Source organism: Megachile rotundata, chromosome 3 (assembly GCF_050947335.1).
Source record: "Megachile rotundata isolate GNS110a chromosome 3, iyMegRotu1, whole genome shotgun sequence".
NCBI lineage: Eukaryota > Metazoa > Arthropoda > Insecta > Hymenoptera > Megachilidae > Megachile > Megachile rotundata.
This window is the reverse complement of record NC_134985.1, coordinates 21123044-21142063: the sequence shown is the minus strand read 5'-3', so window position 1 is coordinate 21142063 and position 19020 is coordinate 21123044. Positions and strand designations below refer to the sequence as shown.

The 19020-nt window shown below is 41.3% G+C and overlaps 1 protein-coding gene across 1 annotated transcript in view; it reads right to left on the bottom strand.

Annotated features, from left to right (window-relative positions):
- LOC100874752 (SPEG neighbor protein) overlaps positions 1-18764 on the bottom strand; it is a 38684-nt gene extending 19920 nt beyond the window's left edge. Inside the window, exons 1-4 of the mRNA XM_012292890.2 lie at positions 17429-18764; positions 15932-16101; positions 12656-12866; positions 12062-12189 (exon numbers count right to left, since the gene is read on the bottom strand). Of these exons, the coding sequence (XP_012148280.1) occupies positions 12062-12189; positions 12656-12866; positions 15932-16101; positions 17429-17468 (549 nt within the window). The 5' untranslated portion in view covers positions 17469-18764. The remainder of the gene's footprint in view (positions 1-12061; positions 12190-12655; positions 12867-15931; positions 16102-17428) is intronic.
- Between the last annotated feature and the right edge of the window lie 256 nt (positions 18765-19020).

Sequence of the window (19020 nt, the reverse complement as noted above, 5' to 3'; positions counted from 1 at the left end):
CGTTTTTCTCCGATGAGAATACCGAGAGTAAATTTGTTTGTTTGTTAGCATAGAAAGTATCGGGGAGATTTGCAAGTATTATTGCCGGAGAGTTTCCGCGTCGTACTACTTTCGAGGGATAACTATTTAACCCTCGCATTATATCGCAAGTATGCGGGGTCATGCACTTTTCAGGCTCTTTGCATGCAAATGAAAAATTGGATGCTTATTACGTAAAAGAAATCAAGGTTCTTAATCTAAATTCTAAATTTCAAAATTCGTTTCATTACTCGAGGAAGTTCACAAAAATTGAAACTTCAAAGCTTACGTTATTAAATTTGCTACGGCAGAGGAAAATTTTAATTAAAAAATATCGCGATCACAAATTTCAAATTAAAAATGTCAGCCCGAGAGGTGCGCGACGAGTTTCGTGGATTACCGAAGAACAGTAGAAATCAATTATCTCGGAAAATTGAAAAAACGTTGTTTCGCGTCTTTAATCCATTACACTCGGCGCAGAAATAATCATCTCTCTGTTGATAGGATGAATTAACGCTAAGCAAAATATGATGGAAGTTCGGGGCGAAAAGTAGAAAGTTCGCGTTTGCTCGACTTCAAAGTGTATTAATTTCAATTTTATCCGGATACGATCGTTTTTCTTTTTCTTTGCCGAGCAGCTGGTAAACTCGGCCCACTTTCCGGCAACGTGAACTCGAATTGGCCGACCACACGGCACAGAAACGAATCTCTGGCAAACGGCAAAAAGGGTTAAGGCCTTTTTTAAACGCAATTATACTATGTAGCCTCTTCTTCTTCTCCTCTCTCTTTTTTTTTTCGTTGCATATTTTCATATGCCGACGGATTTTCCGCGTGTCTTTCAACGCCCTCGTCCCCATTCTGTAGCCCCGCGCACATTTTTCTTCCTCGGCTGCCGCGCTTCGTCACCCTGGCCCACCCTTTTATTTACTACGACTTCCCGTGCGCCGTTCTCTCTTTTTTTCATTTATCTACTCACTGTCGTCGCCCACGTTTCAACCCTGCCTCCTTTTGTGCGAATATTTAACTTAACGACGATATCAGTTCTGTCGTGCTCGCACTTTTTTTCTACCGGGCTTGCTTCGCTCTCTGTTTTTATCTACGCTCGCGTTATACTTTCAGCTGTTTTTCAACGTTTCATCTTTTGGACCGGTGAAAATTACGAGGCACTGCTGGTCCGTAGTTAATCAATTATTACGGATAATAAAGATTTATTGTACGATTTACGGCGTCGAGTACACGGAACGGGTATACAATGGAATTCCAGAACACGCCAAGAGGAATACGCTTTAGTTCCCTCCCGAGGGTCTACGTAGAACAACGCCGGTGAATCTTTCCGTGTACACGTATCAAAAATTTACAAACGTTATTTACTCGATAGTCCACACATCGGGTGCTCCTGACAGGGAAAAAGCCCATTGTAAATTTATGATCGCCGTACAGTTCGTGAATTAACATGGAATTGCATGGAGATGCCATAACTCGTTGTATACAAATTAATATGAATTATTTATTAACGCGCGTTTTAAATTATGCGTAACACAACCTTTTCGAAAGAATAAATCGGAAGATAAAAAGCATGGAAATATTATTATGCACCGAGTCATTAAAACGCGAAATAAAATCCGCTTTGCTTGCGATTGTTTTTCCATAATTTAAAGCACACACGCATTAGTAATTTTTAAGTTTAACCACGTTCTTTTAATCCTGCTGGTGGAAAAGGCCATCATAATGACCATTAAAATTGCTTGTTGAGAGACAAACAAACGCGAAGTCCGTTCATGGCAAAGTGCACACTCGCGTTATCGCTCTTCTGTACAGCTGTGTCGCTTTTTGGTTAGTTCTCCTGCGGTGAAAGGATTAAAGCTATCTGTATCCTGGTGGACACTTCAGCCGAAAGTTCTCGCCGAATTAAACTATTGATACACAGTTAAACTCGAATAATTTGACTGCGTGTTTCCGCCGGGCCACGTCCATTCTGGAGGTGTGTATAATAAATATGAAATAATTAATGTTTCTCCTTTTTAGCGGAAACTCCCGAATGGAGAGATCTCTCGCGGAGAGTCATCAGTTCAATTATGAGAGTATTCATTTTAAAGTTTTAATTCTGAAACTGGAGATGCGCCGAGTCTCCCTTCGCAATTAAAATTCACTCGCGATGCACGGAGTATTCGTTTGACTGTGATCCTTCTGAAAATTCCCAATCTAATAACGAGGAAACGTATAAGGTATTAGGAGTTTAGACCGTATAGCTATGGCATTGTTCCTTTGTTTAGGAAGCACTCGCGAAATGCATCGAGAAAAAAGATGGAAAACATAGTGGAGAGGATAAAGTACATGGTGGGAGAAGAGCATCCTTGAACAGCCAAAATCTTTCGTTTCGACTGTAGCAGCAAAGCAGCTTATTGAAAAGAGGATATCGGAATCAATTGTTCGCGATAATATTCAAAATACAGTAATATTCCATGCATCGCGGCATTAAAGATACTTGAAATATCGTGAAATATTCCGGATAAATGATTGCAAAAATATCGCGAAGATATCGTTTCAGAAGTACCTCGGTATGTTTTCTGTACAGATACCGAATTAAATAATAAAACCGGAGGAAATAAGAGAAACGAAGCGGAGCAATTAACGTAACGGCGCAAGTTATTGAAAACGAGTAAAAAATTTACATGTCCGATGGTTCGATCGAGTGGAAAGTAAAAAGTTTCCGATTCAATTTTCTTGCGGACTTTCGAATATCGAAACCCCCGAAGTATATTCGAGATATTACAAGGGCCGTACTCCAATTACACTCGAAATTCGAGAAACTGTACGGTGAAGAAGGAAATTGTTTGCGTTTAGATTTGTTTCAATTTGGTGAAAACGGCGAGGAAACAAGAGTATGGTCGTAATTGTAAACTCACGGTTAACTGTTCTATGTTTTGCACCGAATATATTGTCGAACGTTTTCCAATTAATTTCGGACTCAATGCTCTCGCGCGAAACAACAATTATTTGCTATCCATCATGAAATTATGCAATTTATCGAGCAACAATGTTTGCTATTCGTACAACGTAAACAACATGTAGAAGCGAATTCCTGTAATGAGTGTTTCTTGAAAAAGCCGAAGCGCGGAGTAAAATCGAGTCAACAGACAGGAGTAAATATCAGTTAATAAATAAACAGACCAATTAATTTTTTATTTCAAAAAGCATCTCGTTCTAACAAAAAACGCTCCTCGCTGACACGCATCCGCTTTTCATCCTACTCGCAGAATTAATTAGCACAAAAGCGCAGGATCATTAAAGTAATGGTTCAACAAACTCGTATTCGCTTGATGTGATGCTGTTAAGAGAGCAGTAAATTAATTTCGGAATTAAAGGCACGTGTAATTCCTATGACTGTATAGTAATTAATAAATTACACGAACAGAAAGGGATGATAATTACGAAAAATATTTGAAAATATTAGCACTTGGTAATTAAATTTCGATACACGCGATGTTTAATTAAGAAATAACTGGAAATATTCAAACGAAAGCAAAGGAATTATTGCATGATTATTACTTAACATCGTATGGAACTACAATATTTAAACTGCGAAAATTAGCAATAACGGATTTTAATGAAAGCAAATAATATTTTAATTAATAAGTGATCGCACAAATTTTCGCTCCTCGAGTTATTTCAAATATTACTTGCGTACGCGTGAATAATACGACACACGCGAAATACAATTTTTGCAACATATAGGATTCTGCAGCGCATAGAAAATAGAACTCGCGGGTACTACATCGCGTAGAAAATATAACGCGTGGACAATATAAAGCACGGAAAATATAACGCGTGGAAATACTACGCATCGCGTTGCAACATGCAGAAAAAAACAATGCATCGCCATACAACGGTCGGAAAAAACAACCTGCATGGAAATGCAAGATGTAACGACACGACGCATAGCGATGCGATACGAAATGCACGGAAATAATACGAGCGTGATGATCCGGCGCGTGGCAATATAACACGTGGCGAACTAATGGCATCTCTCAAACAAAGATCCTAGTTACGCCAATGATAAAGGTACCTTACGCCGTCACGTTCGTGCGAGCCTTTTTTCCTTTCTTTTTAATCATCAACCCGTGTGAAGAAACTGTTCCGCGGAACGGTAAATTTGCTCTTGCAACAGTAGCTTTTCAACTGTCGAGTATACAAAGGCGTAAATTAACGTCACTCGGAGAGCACGTTCGCAGAGTACGCGGGAACAGAAGAAAATTTTTATTCGTCGACCGAGATTCCTTCAAATATTCACCCGGGTCTCTGTCGCTCCAACGTTTGTTCTGCCGTCGAACAAAAAAAAAAACGGAACGATTAATGCGTGCGGGTGAAAGCACGGGAAAATGGACCCTTTAATAATACGCGTATTACCGCTTCGTTCTGTAATCACGAAATTTTAGCCGATGTTTTTGCGACGAAACTGGAATGAAACACGATTTCGGAAAAAGAAATCCTGCGTATCATTCATTAAACTTTCCTAGGATATTCTTATTAATGTTGCTTTCGACATATGGCACTGAACCGCTGAACTCTTGCAGCCAACCAGGTCTTGGCACTCGTAACGCAAACGCTTAATATCCAAGCCCCAATATGTCAACGTGCCCTACAATTGCTCGTTTATAAAACTTCAATTACCCTAATAGCTAACACTGTGGATAACTGATATTCATTAATGGACACTAAGTACTTGACTAATTGATTAATTACAACGAGGAATTTATGTTAGGTTCACGTAGTCATGATACCTCAACTTTTAACCCTTTGCGCTCGAGAGGCGCCTCTCAGGCACCATTCGATTTAATACATAATTTGAAATAAGCATTATTTAGTTAATTCTATAATAGTGTTCATGTGATAAACATAACAAAATTGACAATAGTGAAAATTATTAGTAGAGAAATAATAACCTCAAAAGAACTGATTGATTGATTCTTGTTGCGGGCGTCGACTACTACGGTCATTAGTCCGACTCAAAAGAACTCATTTAACATTTCAATTAATATTTTAAAGTTGCTGTTTGCAAACAATAAAATTATCTCCGAGTGCAAAGGGTTAATTTCGTTAACACTTGCGTGATGAAACTATCGGTCCTTCATCCTACAATGTTGCCTAAATATCGATCAGCCATTTCGTGTTAGGAGTATTAAAACAGTTACATAGTCAATTCCACTCAAACTTGAAATTAATATATCAAGCCCTACTTCGGCACTATGTAACAAATTACACGTGATCAAATTTGCTAATAATTATGCGGTGAAGTTAGAAATTGACTTAACTATGACAACACTGATTAAATTTAATGGGAGCTTGGACTAAGGAGGCAAATATCCATCGGATCTTTGCGATTCGGTTACTTTGCGATTGGCCAGTGTAACCTGGTTTTCATTGGTTGAAGCAGTCGGTATTGCGATCGGCCCCAAATGTCCCTGGCAACCCGATTCGCTGATAATCCACATCTACCCAACCCTTCGTCTGCTGCCATATCGCGATCTACGAAGTTTCTACGGCATCCTAGAGCAAGCAGTCAAGTGCCCTGACCCATACACGATGACCTACTGCACTCTGTCATCTTATCTACTGTAGTCGCTATAGCAGCGAGGATGCTGTTTAATCTCGTCGCGGTCGCGTCTATAAATGCGCGATAGTAAACTTTGTTTAATTTAATTTAAAATTAAGAACTACAGCCCTATCTTAATATTTTGGAACTTCGGGGATTTGGGAATTTAGGGATCGGATAATTTAGCGATACGAGAATTTAGGGATAGGGTGGATTCGGGAATTTAGGGATTAGGGTGTTTAGAAATTCGGGAACTCTGGAGAGCTGGAAAGTTGGCAACTTTGGTCACCCGAGTATTTCGGAATTTGGGAAAAATTTGGAAATTTGTTAGCGAGAGTTTATTAATCATAAAATTCCAAATAGAAAATGCAAGGGAGTGTGGAACTCTGAAATAGGTCACGTAGAGCAAATGCAAATTAAAAGCGTTATTCCACTAATGTAATGTAATAAAGTGTAAATATAAATGAAACGGCTAAATAATATTATCCACCGTAATAGTTCACTCGCTAGAATGTGTCTGACCGCACACTTCCATTTTCACTTATAAATGATTCTCTAGACTCTATTCTAGAATTTCTATGTAAATTTTGTTTGCATTTTAATGAGATTGCATATTTGCATTGCACTTAACTTGTTAGACTAAACTAAACCGTACTTAGTTTGGGTAAACAAAATTTGTGACGATGTAATTTGCAAGTACCATGTTATACATAAACACGTAGTATATAAACGTGATTCCGTGCATCGCGATTAAATTTAATATTTATCGACTGAAATGGGAATATGTGGTGAATAATTAACCGACAGTATTTTCTGCTTATTTTGTCGCAAAATATGAACACGGTCAAACTGTATAAATAGCGTGTTGAAAAAAGAATAAATTATAACCAAAAACTGGTCAATTAAGTTTCATCAAATTTCGATGTACAAAATATCAATATTTTATTATACATTTTACTCGTTAATTAATTCTCTTCGATTCGTTATAAATCTGTTGTTTGTTCCTGTGCAAAAATTGCACGTCGGGGAAATAATTGACAGGCGATATTGATTTGCGCGTATGAATCAAAAATTAAATTTTATTTTACAAATGCATTTCGCTCGAAAAGCTTTGAATTCAAAATACGTGCATTGTTAAATCGAAGCAGGTATTTATGTTGCATTTTAATCGTGTTCGCAGCTTATTCCCAACAAATTTGACGCTGTACCGGTAATATATAATCACCACAGTTTATATTATTTATGTACATTTAAACTGGACATGTAACTGTTGAATAGAAAATAAACATTCTTTATTTATTTCAATTTTCCGCGGGCAAAGCTATTTTTTCACACGCGGTACAAAAAGTGGGTCATCAATATTTTTCACTATTCTAAGCTTCGAACAAATTTGAAAAAATTCGGGGAAACTTTTCAAAATCGCCACTATATCATGCAATCATTCGTTGTGTCAAATATTTAAAACATTTTTTAATAAAAGCACCATTTTTGTTTGTCGCCAGCGACCTACATTTACGAGCAAAGGCTTATGAACTTAGCGAATGAGATTAAGTTGCAAAATTTTTTCAGAAGTATGGAACATAAATCTTTATTGTAAGGAATAATTAATTTATCAAAAATATTAATTAATTCGCTATTATTTTCCCTCATCGTCATTACCGTTTTACGATAACTTTAGTTTAGGTGAAAACAATAAACGTATAAAAAGCGCGCATTTAAAAACACTCGAAAATGATTAAATTGTTTCAGAAGAGGTTAAAAGAAAAAACGAAAAACGTGTTACCTTGATGGGTTCGATTGTGCAATTATCAAAGAACCGAAAACCAATCCCGGGGACATAAACAAAGTTACATCTGAAAACAAGCCATAGAAGCGTCACAATACCTGTAACATTCAGATTGCATATCGATACAGCAGAGAGCTTAAAACGCGAAGCCCTCTAGCTAGAAAAAAAGCAAGTTCCTTCGATTTCAGTTTCCATTGTCCAAGTGGTTTGGTCCAGTTCGGTTATTTGACCACTGAAACGAATCGACTTTACTTGGCAAAACGTATCTGTTGAAATTGCTGAAACGGTTCCCATTAAATTCCCCGCTGTTATTGGCGTTTATAAACATTCGGAGAATCCGCGTTGAACGCGCGTAAGCTCCCAGGGAATCTGATCGATGCACCGCAATCAAAAGTGGCTACGATCCGTAAACGTGTGTGCCGGTCAGCGTACAAAATTTCGTCCACGAAAGAACGAGCCAACAACGCGAGTAAATCTTTTAACCCGTCTCGGCTTTATATTAAACAGTTCTTCGTATTGCAACTGCTGTTTTTTCGAAACTACGACGTGTTATTTGGAGAATCGCGACACTGTTTAGTGTAGGAGGTCGAGGGGTATTTATTAAATAAATATTTTACGAGACAAAAGATCTTTATTGTTTCACAGTTCTGACGAGACTGTTCGTCGAACGAAAAAATGTGCTCCAAAACAAAACGCATCGCGATGCATCGACGCCTAGGCGTTCCCCTCGCCGCACCCGTACCCGCGGAGTAACCGCTTACATTAGTAAATTCCAAAGTGTTTTATCGCGACTGCATCGCAAATGAGTTGTTTTGCAAATACGCTGTATCCCGATGTGTTGCTTAGGAATTTATCGAATTTACGTCGTAAGCAAGTCGCGTCAAGACGTTGTAACTCGATTGTAGTCTAATATGTAGCGCGACACGTACCGCTACGTATGACATGTTAAAGCGCAAGGTTGCGTCTTTTAATAGGAGCAATGAATCTAGAACAAGTAATTTTGACGAGCGTAGTTACTGCAGTGTTAATTAAGCAACTATGCAAACGTAAGAAAATTGCAATTTCAAGTTTCTTCGGTAAGGTTGAAAGCAAGCTTCAAGATGAACAACCGGGACGCAGAAGGTAGACAGCCACGTCCGAAGGATCTCCCGACGAAGCTGAAGTTATGTTTAACTAACAAAAGGAATGTCGTCAGAAAGTACGAAACTAGTCGAGAGAAATAAATGAATCAGCGTACCGCGAACCAGACGAAATTCACGGCAAAGTTTAACGAACTGACCAACGGACATAATAGGCTAAGGAGGAGTGACCCCGCCGCCGGAACACCGATAGACGGATAACGTCGGGTGTAATCGAGTGATTAAGGAATTGATTCATAAGTTTCATGCCATACTGTGTACCGATTGAATCCGGACAGAGAAACTTCGAGCAAACGGGATACTAACAAGGATGGAAAAAGAAGGAACGACAAAAGGATGAGTTCGAGAAAGAAGTAAAAAAAAAAAGCGAACGGGAAAGTTCGAGCGGGCGAAAAGAGCAAAGTGAGAGAGGAGGAGCGAAGAAGAGAAAAAAGCGCGAACGGGGGATGAAAACTTTTTCACCGACTAATTAATTCATTGTCTCGTCGAACAGGGAGGGACGAAACGGTATCGAGAAAAAGAGATGAAAATAACGAAGGCTTTTTTTTTTCGAAAAATTCATCTGGCCTGATGAAAAACGATGAGTATCGGGAGAATACGTTATTAGGAATATTGAAACGGTACGAAAATCGAAACTTAATCCCACGGAACATTCGCGTTATTCGAACGATTTGAATATTTCAAGTATTCGTCGACGTTCGAATGTTTATCGGCTTTCCAAAATATTTCCTAAAAACAACTATCGTGGTTTGGCGAAGAAACAGTATCGCAAAACGGCAGGCAGGAGAGGGGGTAGGAAAAATATATTTTCCTCGCGCAGGAACATTTATTTTTCAATCGGGAACGATTACACGTTGGGATGGCGGTGAGATGAAAAATCATTTCGTCGGACTGGCGTAAAAAATGGAGTGGTTCTCGTTGAATCCATGCGCTCTGGCGAACGAGATGCAATTCGAGAGCGGGGAAGGGGTAGATGGTGGTAGGAATAATTGAAAGAACCGAGAAACGGATGAAAAAAGGAAGAAAAAAGGAAAATTGACGGAGAGACAGAGACAAGAAGAGGTCGAAGGGTTGCTGTGGTCGTTGACGTACAAAAAGGGAAAAAGGAAAAAACGGTCGAATAAAAAGGAGGCTGTAGTGCTAGAAAGGATTAGAAATAAAAGAAAAAGCGAAAGAAAAGGAGGGAACAGAGAGCGTAGCACAGGTGTTGACTGTCGTAGGGCGAAGAAACGAGGGAAACGAGCGAGAAATGACGTGAAAGGGAGACAAACTGAAACGGTACGGGGTTTGAAGAGGAGTAAGGCGAGATAAATAACGAGATGCAAGTGCAGCGACAAAGGAGAGACAGAAGAGCGTGTAAAGCCGATGAAGAGAGAGGAAGCGGTAGGTGGGAAACAGAGATAGGTGTCGGGACAGAGGAGAGGGTTGACGCGGAGGAAAACTCGCTGGAAAATTGTGTGTGCCTGGCTGTGGAGGATAGCGCGAAAGTGGGCGTGTTGCAGCAGGGAAGGTGACAGAGATAATGGTCGCGACGGAGAACGAGAGTATAAAAATGAGTGAAAGACAGCGTGTAAGGCTGGGAATTGTAAAGACAGACGCGGTGGTACACAAAGAGCCGAGCTGCCAGGAGAGAACTGACACCCTTAAGAAGGATGGACGGGAAAGACAATGCACCTGCGAGCGAGAGGGTGCGTGACGGAAAGAACAGTACTGTAGATAATTCAAGAGAGGGAGAGGAGGGGGCCGGGGTACAGAACGGGGGAGTAGAACCGTAGAACAGAATGTAGAGAAGACGGAAAACAAAAGGGGCGTATATGCAAAGGATTGAAAAGAAGAAAATGTAAAGTAACTGGGGAGAATTAGGGAAAGGTGCAGGGTATTAGGTACGTCGGAGTGGGCGGATAGTTTTATTCATTGCCCGCGGATGAATCCCCGAAGACGTTGGCTCGTTATATACGCTATCTCGACAACGGAGGTCGTTGCAAAACTTCCTGCTGATAATGTTATCGGCAAATGACTACGGTATCGAAACGTGTAACTCGACCATTCGGGACTAGTTATTTTTGTTTGAATTTCAAACCGAACGCACTGATTACTCTAGTAATCAGTACTGATTGACACTGCAAACTCGGTTAAATTTAATTTCGGAATATAGGGATACCGGAATCTGTTCGTGTTCTAAACAACTTGTACTGTAACGTGTCTGACCACACATCGTCCACTTCTACTGTGGCAGTCGGTATACGAACGCGCGTAATTGTATCGGCCGAAATCTATTTGCTCTTGTTTGAAATTTAAAGTTGACGTCCATTAACTTTATCGACGTCTCGACGATGTTATCGGTCCATCGTCGAGCGTCGATAAGACATCGATCGCTTAAGGTATCAACGAGGTTAACGATATCGAAATGCAAATTTAATAATTTAACGTATAATAAAAGAACGATGTAACGCTACAAATTTGAATATCGCTATTCGGGCGGGTCGGAAAAGGAAATTCCGCGAATGTCGGCGAAAACTATTTCCTGAAATTTGAACGTGATCAAAATTCAACGAGAGCGTAAATTTGTAAAGACGCGGGAGAGTTTCCTCGCGTTTCGTACGCCGACACAGGTGGCGAGCCGCTCTTTTTTTCGGTGTGTAATTGAATAATTCATTTCGTAAACTACAAGTTGAATAATTTCGTTTCTGTTCGGTGGAGTACGCCCGTTTCTGGTGCCGATGCGCCCGTACAAAGAATGGAGCCGTTAAAAGAATGGAAGATTAAAAAACGAAAGGAAATAAAGACGCGGACGAGCGTGAGGAAATAAAAGAAAGGAAAAAGTAAACGGGAAAATTAACCTTGCTTCAACTTCCCTCGAATATTCCTCTAACCTAGTTAGACGAAATTATATAATCGAGTGCTCGATACGACTACTTGACTCAACCTTGCATCGCGAACAATGTTCGTAACTCACCCACATACCTACGCGGAAAATTCCCCACCCTTCGGTGGTTACCTCGTTATCGCTTCGTCGTTTCGACGAGAATTCAAAACTCTGCCCTCCCTTTCCCCGTCTAATTGAATTTGTTTAAATTTACACGTTAAACCGTCTGCCACACAGTTGTCGTTAATCGATCGTTTTAACCGGATTCGCGGGTTTCATAGATATCCGCGTATTCGCGATGCAAAAAGCGAAATAGCGGTTTTCGAATCGGAATTAAAGTTACATTCGTCTGTACTGTGTCCTCCCGCTAATGGTGATCAATAACGTTCTGGTTGGCCTACTTTCCTCCCTTTCTTTCATCGCGATATAATTTATACGCGAGAACGTAAAATAATTTGCACCACCGACACGTATACACGCATACCAAGAACGTACCGGAACCGATACTCGGGTAACCGGTTTACATTTAGCCGAAGTTGGAGAGTAAAAAATTCATAAAATTGAAAACAGGAAAATAATCGGACCATTCGTGTATCCGACACGTTCGATTACTCGTACATTCGCGACATACGGATTTATTAAACGTGCGATAGACATACCTCGTGATCGTGGGTCCAATAAATGGCAGTTGGTGGTTCTGGACTGTGACGTATCACGCAGGTTAGGTTCATGGTACTGCCTTTGTTTATGAACATTTCTGGTTCGCCAACGATCGATGTGACGGGCTCTGCGCAATAAAAGAAAAATAAATGAAAAATACTATCATAAATTGACTAGCTTGATAATTTCATACGTCGAAACGAAATGAAATAGAATTCGATTCTGATGCTGCCGGAAGAAGAGGTTTTAAAAGGAATAACAGAAAATGAACGCCATGTTGTTTCCTATTACGTCCAGATTCGTTTGGCGCGAGAAAACACAAATTGGCTGCAAGCAAGAAAACAAACACGTTTAATTGAAATTCGAAACAAATTTGACAGAAAAAAAAACTGTTGAAACACCAGTTCCACGTAAACTCGATTCTCGTCCGGTAACAAAATAACACTGTCAAAGGTTAGAGTAGATCCCCGGTGAAAATAAAATGAACGGTTACCGGTATTTAAACAAGAGCGACGAACCAAATTAGAGCGGAAAAATTGAAACGAAACGAAAATCGGAAGAACCGAAGAAACGAATAAAGACGTCCAACTGACCAACAACCGACAGGTGCATGGAATGACCGATCGGTGGTGTCGTTGACACTTGGCATTCGTAGATCCCAGAGTCACGTCGTTGCGGGTACTTCACTTGAAGCGTCCAATCTTCGGTTCTGGGAAAGTGCGATGCCACGAATCGTTGGTCCGAGGTGTAAGTTTGTACCCCGACGGTCAAAAGATGAATATCCCTATGCCTCACCCAGGACACCTAAAGAATCGTGACACAATATCCAATGTAGGAGACATAAATCAGAGAAATGCGCGAGCAAGTAGTAGAGGCGTACGAATAGTCAGCCCTTCGCCCGTGCTCGGCAAGATTCGGCCGGTATCGAGCGGGAATACGAAAGAATCTTTTTACATACAAATGCTCGGAATACGGAGACCTTCAAAACTTGAAAATCTGGTAATTTCTGATACGAAATACGAGCGAGATAAGCTGACAACGTCGCATAAACGTAATACGCTCCATTTTGAACACAATTTCGAATCAAATCTCTGTATACGAAAGCTTCGCAGTCTCGAGTATTCGCAGGAGGGTACTTTCGAAAGCGTGTCCAAAATTTTTCGAACCCAATCTTTTGTATACGCAGATTCTTAAACTCTATAAATATTTAATTCATATCAAGAGTTAATATCGAGTGGCAAAATTGAAATATAAGTTGTAACTCGAAAGGTTCGCTAAAGACCGACTTCACTTTCGATATAACGTATTTTGTTTAGAGAGGACGTCTTCCCATGTTTGGCGGGAACGCTATTTCCTTTCATAAATAAATCATTTCCTCGCGCAAGCGAGCACGGAATCGTGATTGTGAATAATGAAACACTTATCGACACGAAATTTTGCGTGCAAAACTATTTGAAGTTGCAATCCGAACTCGCACTCAACTATCTACTCGAACGAATAACGATGGAAATTGATTCTATCTCTCGTATCGAATCGACGTTGCGCGTTAAATAACCGAAATATAGCGCAACTGACTATTCATGCACACCCTCGTATCGAATAATTCTGTATTTTTTAATGCAGCTACGTTTTTCCACATTAATTTAGATAACAGCCTTTTGTTCTCGCGGGAATGATACAACGAATTCGTGATATCGTGCTACGTGGTAACGATAAAAAAATCTGCAGTACCGTCGCTAGCGCTGGAAAAAAAGTTGGACGAATTTTTATATTTGGAAAAATTAACCGAGTCGAGTAACTATATCAAATTTAGAAATAACTAAAGATATTTACACCGAATCGACAAAATGCAAAATTCTTTCGAAACGTATTTTTAGAAGGATGAAAATTTTAAAAACAACTGAACTTTTATGACCGAGCGGTAATATTTCTCGTCCTAATCGACGAAAGAATTGCTATAATAAAGATTCGAGAAGCGATCGACTCGGGCGCTGCAAAACGTAGAAACGACATTGAAGTTTTACGTATAGCTACTTCCTGCGCTGAATTTATATCACGCGCATTGGCGTAACTGGAATTTTCGTCCGGAGTGGTTTTCGAAAATTCGAAGATATAGAAATTTGCTAAAATTTATGTAACCGAAGATTTGCAAATAAGAGATACGTTCCGAATCCCGCGTTGAATGGGAAAGGCCAATCTGTATTTTGGGAAGTTGGACACGCTCCGATCTCGACCCAGTTACACCAATGACCACGGGTGAAAAACGCCCGTTGCATATTCCGCGTCGGTGATGCGTAAGCCATGTACATGGTCCTGCAAGAAATGCATCGTTACCGCAAACAATGACGCTTCCGTGAAAAGCTGTAATTAATGTTCGCACAACGCATCCTATGACGTGTTTGTAAACATCAATTTGAGTCGGTGACGACACCGATTGTCGTCGACTAAATAATTATTAACGTTATCCGGTTCGGTGACAAAGTTTTTGTTTCCGTATGCAGAGGTATGTACGTGCACACGCTTGACACGAGGAGAACCGTTGAATATGCATTATTCAATGTACTCGGTGTAGTTATAGAGTCCGGTAAAATGGTCGTACTTCACGCCTTCAGCGAGCATCATTGATTGCCCGCTGACGGTTTAATACCATCTGCCTCGTTAAATCGCTCGTATTCTCGAGCCTGCGAGCAACTACTCTTAAGTATCTAATATTTGAAACGTGTATAACGATAATCGGCAGGACATTCGACGCGCACAAAGGAATATTAATGGAAGAAGCGACGGAGACCGCCAGGACGGATAACCCCGTGCTCGATGAAAAGCCACCGCAGTCGGGTTTGAACAGCGTTCACTTAAGGCACCACCGCGACCGACCGGCCGGCCAGCAAAACCATTTAAAAATTCAAGTGGAGCTTAAAGTGTTACTTGCAATTAAAGTTGAATCAAAACAGGCATCTCGTTGGCTGAACAGGGAATTATAGCGTTCGGCTTAAGACTTTAAGCGGACTAGGCGGCTTTGGAAACGGTACGGTGCCCGATAAATTATTCACTGACCCCGTAAGTAGCTCGATGGGAACCCGTTGCATGCGTTTACACCGCGTAATCTTCCTGCGTTTCCAACGAGCGCGTTAGACTTCCTTTGGGAAAAGTAGAGGAGACATGCACCGCTGCTCGTTCATTTTTGGTTGGTAAATTAGAGATTTCGGGCGTTTACTCCACCTAAAATGTGGAGAACAAGTAGTCGAATAGTTCTCCCCTTAACCGAAAGGAGCTTACGTCGTGTTCGAATGTACGACGTCGCAATGCTTTCTCTCGGAGAAATTTCTAACACGTCGGGACGAAAGTATTTTTAAAAACAACGCAGCGTTATCGGTGCTCCGTAAAAAAAAGACGGATCAAGGGGAAACACAGAGAGCGAGGGGCGAAGTGATGGATGCCGCGCGCGAAATAAAAACTGCACGGTGAAAAAAAGCAAAGCCTTCTGTTTTACTTTAATTCATCCGACGAATACAGGGACGAAGTACGAACAAACGACGCGAAAAACGAAACTTTGCTCTCTCGTTCATCGGTAGCGCGAGCTTCGACCCGTTATACGGTTACCTCTTGATGGGCCAACTTAAATTGTACCCCCTCTTTTGTATTATACGCGACCTGGCTGTCTACTCGTTCGCCCCCCATGCCGCCTGCATTAATCTCTTAATGCCAGTTCGTTTACGGTTCGTGCACAAGAACACGCGTTGGTATTCCATCAATCCTTCGGCGTGATTACTAGAATCCCGCCTAGTTACGGAATTTTCATCAATGTTAACGACAGTCGATAATCATCCCTGATCGCGATGAGCTTATTTATTCGAGCATGTCTTACTTACCGTGCGATCGCCCAAGTTTCGAATTCGGCAGGTTAGGGTGGCTGTTTTGCCAACCAACGCGGTGACATTTCGAGATGCTGACACGTCGAAGTACGGTCCACGGTCGAGCGGCTCTAGCGACCGATTTTCGTACATTTCCTGATCGGACGTGCTCCGGGCAAGTCCTTGCACTTCAAGAAAAAGTAGAAAGACACTTTCAGCGGAGTTGTTCCAACGCTGCGGATTACGTTGGATCGTTCTTTGACCAGAAACATTGCTTTCCGCGTTTCGTCGTGCCACGAGTGGCCCCGCAAAGAAAATACTCGTCACGTTTAGTCGTTTGCTCTCTAAACTTTGTTAACCCTTCCGCCACATCCTACTCGTGAGAAAATGTCGCGGCGGACGAACCGTGTTCCTGACGCGACGTTAATGTTCCCGGCACATAATTTCCGATAAAATTTGTAGCAATTAATATTAAGTAGTACGAAGTAATAATTAATACATGTTATATTTTCCGTTCATTAAAAACGTGTTCGCTTTCGACATCGGAAAGTTCGCTCTCTGAAATTGTACACGTACGCTCTTGGTGCTGAAATATTCACACTTCGAAGGTGTATATACGTTTTTCCAAAAGATATATACATATTCCGTGTCGAATTCACTCTTCAAGCACGTACATATACGCTTTTCGTAATGAAATGTCCTCTTCGTAGCTCATTATTCAAGGTCGTATATACACGTTCTTTATAGCCGAGTATATTCTCTTCGGAGAGGTATGTGTTCCTTAAATCGGAGCATTTTCTATTTCGTAACGTGCATATACCGCAATTTGAGGTCGTATATATACGTACTTCGTGCACGAGAGATATATTCTTTGAACCCGAACATTCTTCATACATGTACGTTTTTGGTGTCCGAACGTCCGCTTTCCGAAGACGTATTTATACGGTTGTCGAGGCGGAAGAGGTAACTTCTGGTTTATCGCGACACGGTGTAGTCGGAAGTAGTAAGAAATCATTTTAAAGTGTCCCGTAAGTGATACGCGGTAAGAAGAGCAATATATCTATCTTCAGCTCGGACACAGACCTTGCTCTACGCTTTGTCTCATAAAGTATTACGGCTAAGCTGGTAAAGTTTCGCGTTGCAGTTTCAGAAACTACTTCATCTCATAATACGTGGCAGTGAGGTGTCGCCGAGAACCGTTGTCGCTTTGCTCTTTTGTGTATCGCGAATGAATGAAACACGCCTCGGTCGCATTATTACAATAAATGTTTCAGCACTTTTTATCGTTTTATCGCGTTACTTACGCCACGGTTATAAATACGCTCGCGCCGCGAAACGACATTCTTTAGGCTCGTTTAAAGGGAACGGTTAAACGTGCACGAAAAATGATTTCTTTCCTTTTACCGTTCGCTTCTTAATTACTGCACGATTCGCGATATTTATTACCGCGTAAAGCGCAAAGAACAATCCGCGTACTTGGAATCAATGTAATGCGCGTTCGAAAGCTTCACTTACCGGAAAACAATAAGCTCAGGGTAAAAAATAACCCCTTCATGTTTTGTTTCTCTCTCTCATAGTCGATCCACGATGTTGTTCGATATATCCGTCGCGGTATCGAAGAGACGTACAACCACAAATCAGCTTATCCACGATGAAACAAGATTGTTACGCGTGCAAGATTTCCGTCACGATTTTCACTTATCAATTAATACGGTGTTATCCCTCCTGCGCTGCGTTAATTTCCTCCCACGGTGACGCAATAATCCAGAAACGATCGTTCTATATAGCATCTCGCGACAAAGGCGCGGAATTAAAATCAGGGAGAAAGTAGTATCGGACGAATCGATAGCATCCGATTTTCCTTCGGTTTTTCACTCGATGTCGCCATTATGTCTTTACCATCGGCGATTTACGCGTCGGTATGCATTGAAATCGTCCTCGATACTTCTTCCTCATAGTCTCTCGTTCTCCTCGATACACCTATTCTCGTCTTCCCGCTATAACATGCCCTTTTATACGGCCGTTGGATGATCCGTCAGCGTGCAAGAACGTCTTTTTTCTCGAGCCAGCATTCCGTGAAAGCGACGGGCAAAGGATATACTCGATCGTGTCTCGTTTCCTTTCCCCGATGTATTCTATTATGCAAATCGGATCGTCTCGACGATTTCGGTGCGACGGTGACTCGATTTCCTTGATCAAGCAATTTCAAAGAACGAAACTAAATATTCGCCAGCGATCCGAATAGAAACGGTTCGAGGTTACGTGCAACGAAAGAAAAGGTAGAATCGAATTTCGTCCGTGACGAGCACGATGCTCGTACAACAGCACGATAAAACTCGTGTACGAATATCCGAGCGAAACTGACAGTGCATGCGACACGGCCCGGGAGAGACGCCCTGCCATCTGTCCTTGCACACGCCCCGCTTTCCCTCACCTGAAGTCAACGGGAAGATGGGGTAGACATCGTCCGGCGCAAGCGTATCCCTTTAGTTCTGTTACAGCCACGCACACTTCTACACCCGGCGAGCGTGCAGCATCTCTAGTCAAGAATCGAATTCCATGCTGGCCGATCGCCGTCATTGTCCTACACGTGTCGTGCTTTAACACGCCACCGTAACAAATTTCATGCAACGCATAAAGTTACACTTTCGTGCGGTTTTCAAATCTTCAACCCCTTCCCTTCGATCCCTTCGATCGACATTCACCGATAAGGTTTAATCAAGAGATCGAGCTCATTTTCTTCCGTATTTTCGTCATTGGATTATCCACTTTCCGAGGATATTCAACTTTACGTGATCCGTTAATACCATAGACCAAACAGGACCAAGTGCCGGCTCGCGAAACTCATTCGACTATCATCCCTACTTTCTCGATACATAGAGCCACAGGGGAATAATCCCCACCATATCGGCTCTGCTGTTTTTCTCTCCGCGTCGAACGCATCTCTCAGTTATACAGGGTGTTTCGCGCGCTATGCGAAAACGCTGCTACACGACTTCTTTCCCTAAGTTTCTTCGGACATGCCTCGCATACGAATTTCCGTATCTCTAGATTTTGGAATTTCACATCTTCCAGACTTGCTATATTCGGAAATTTGAATATACGGT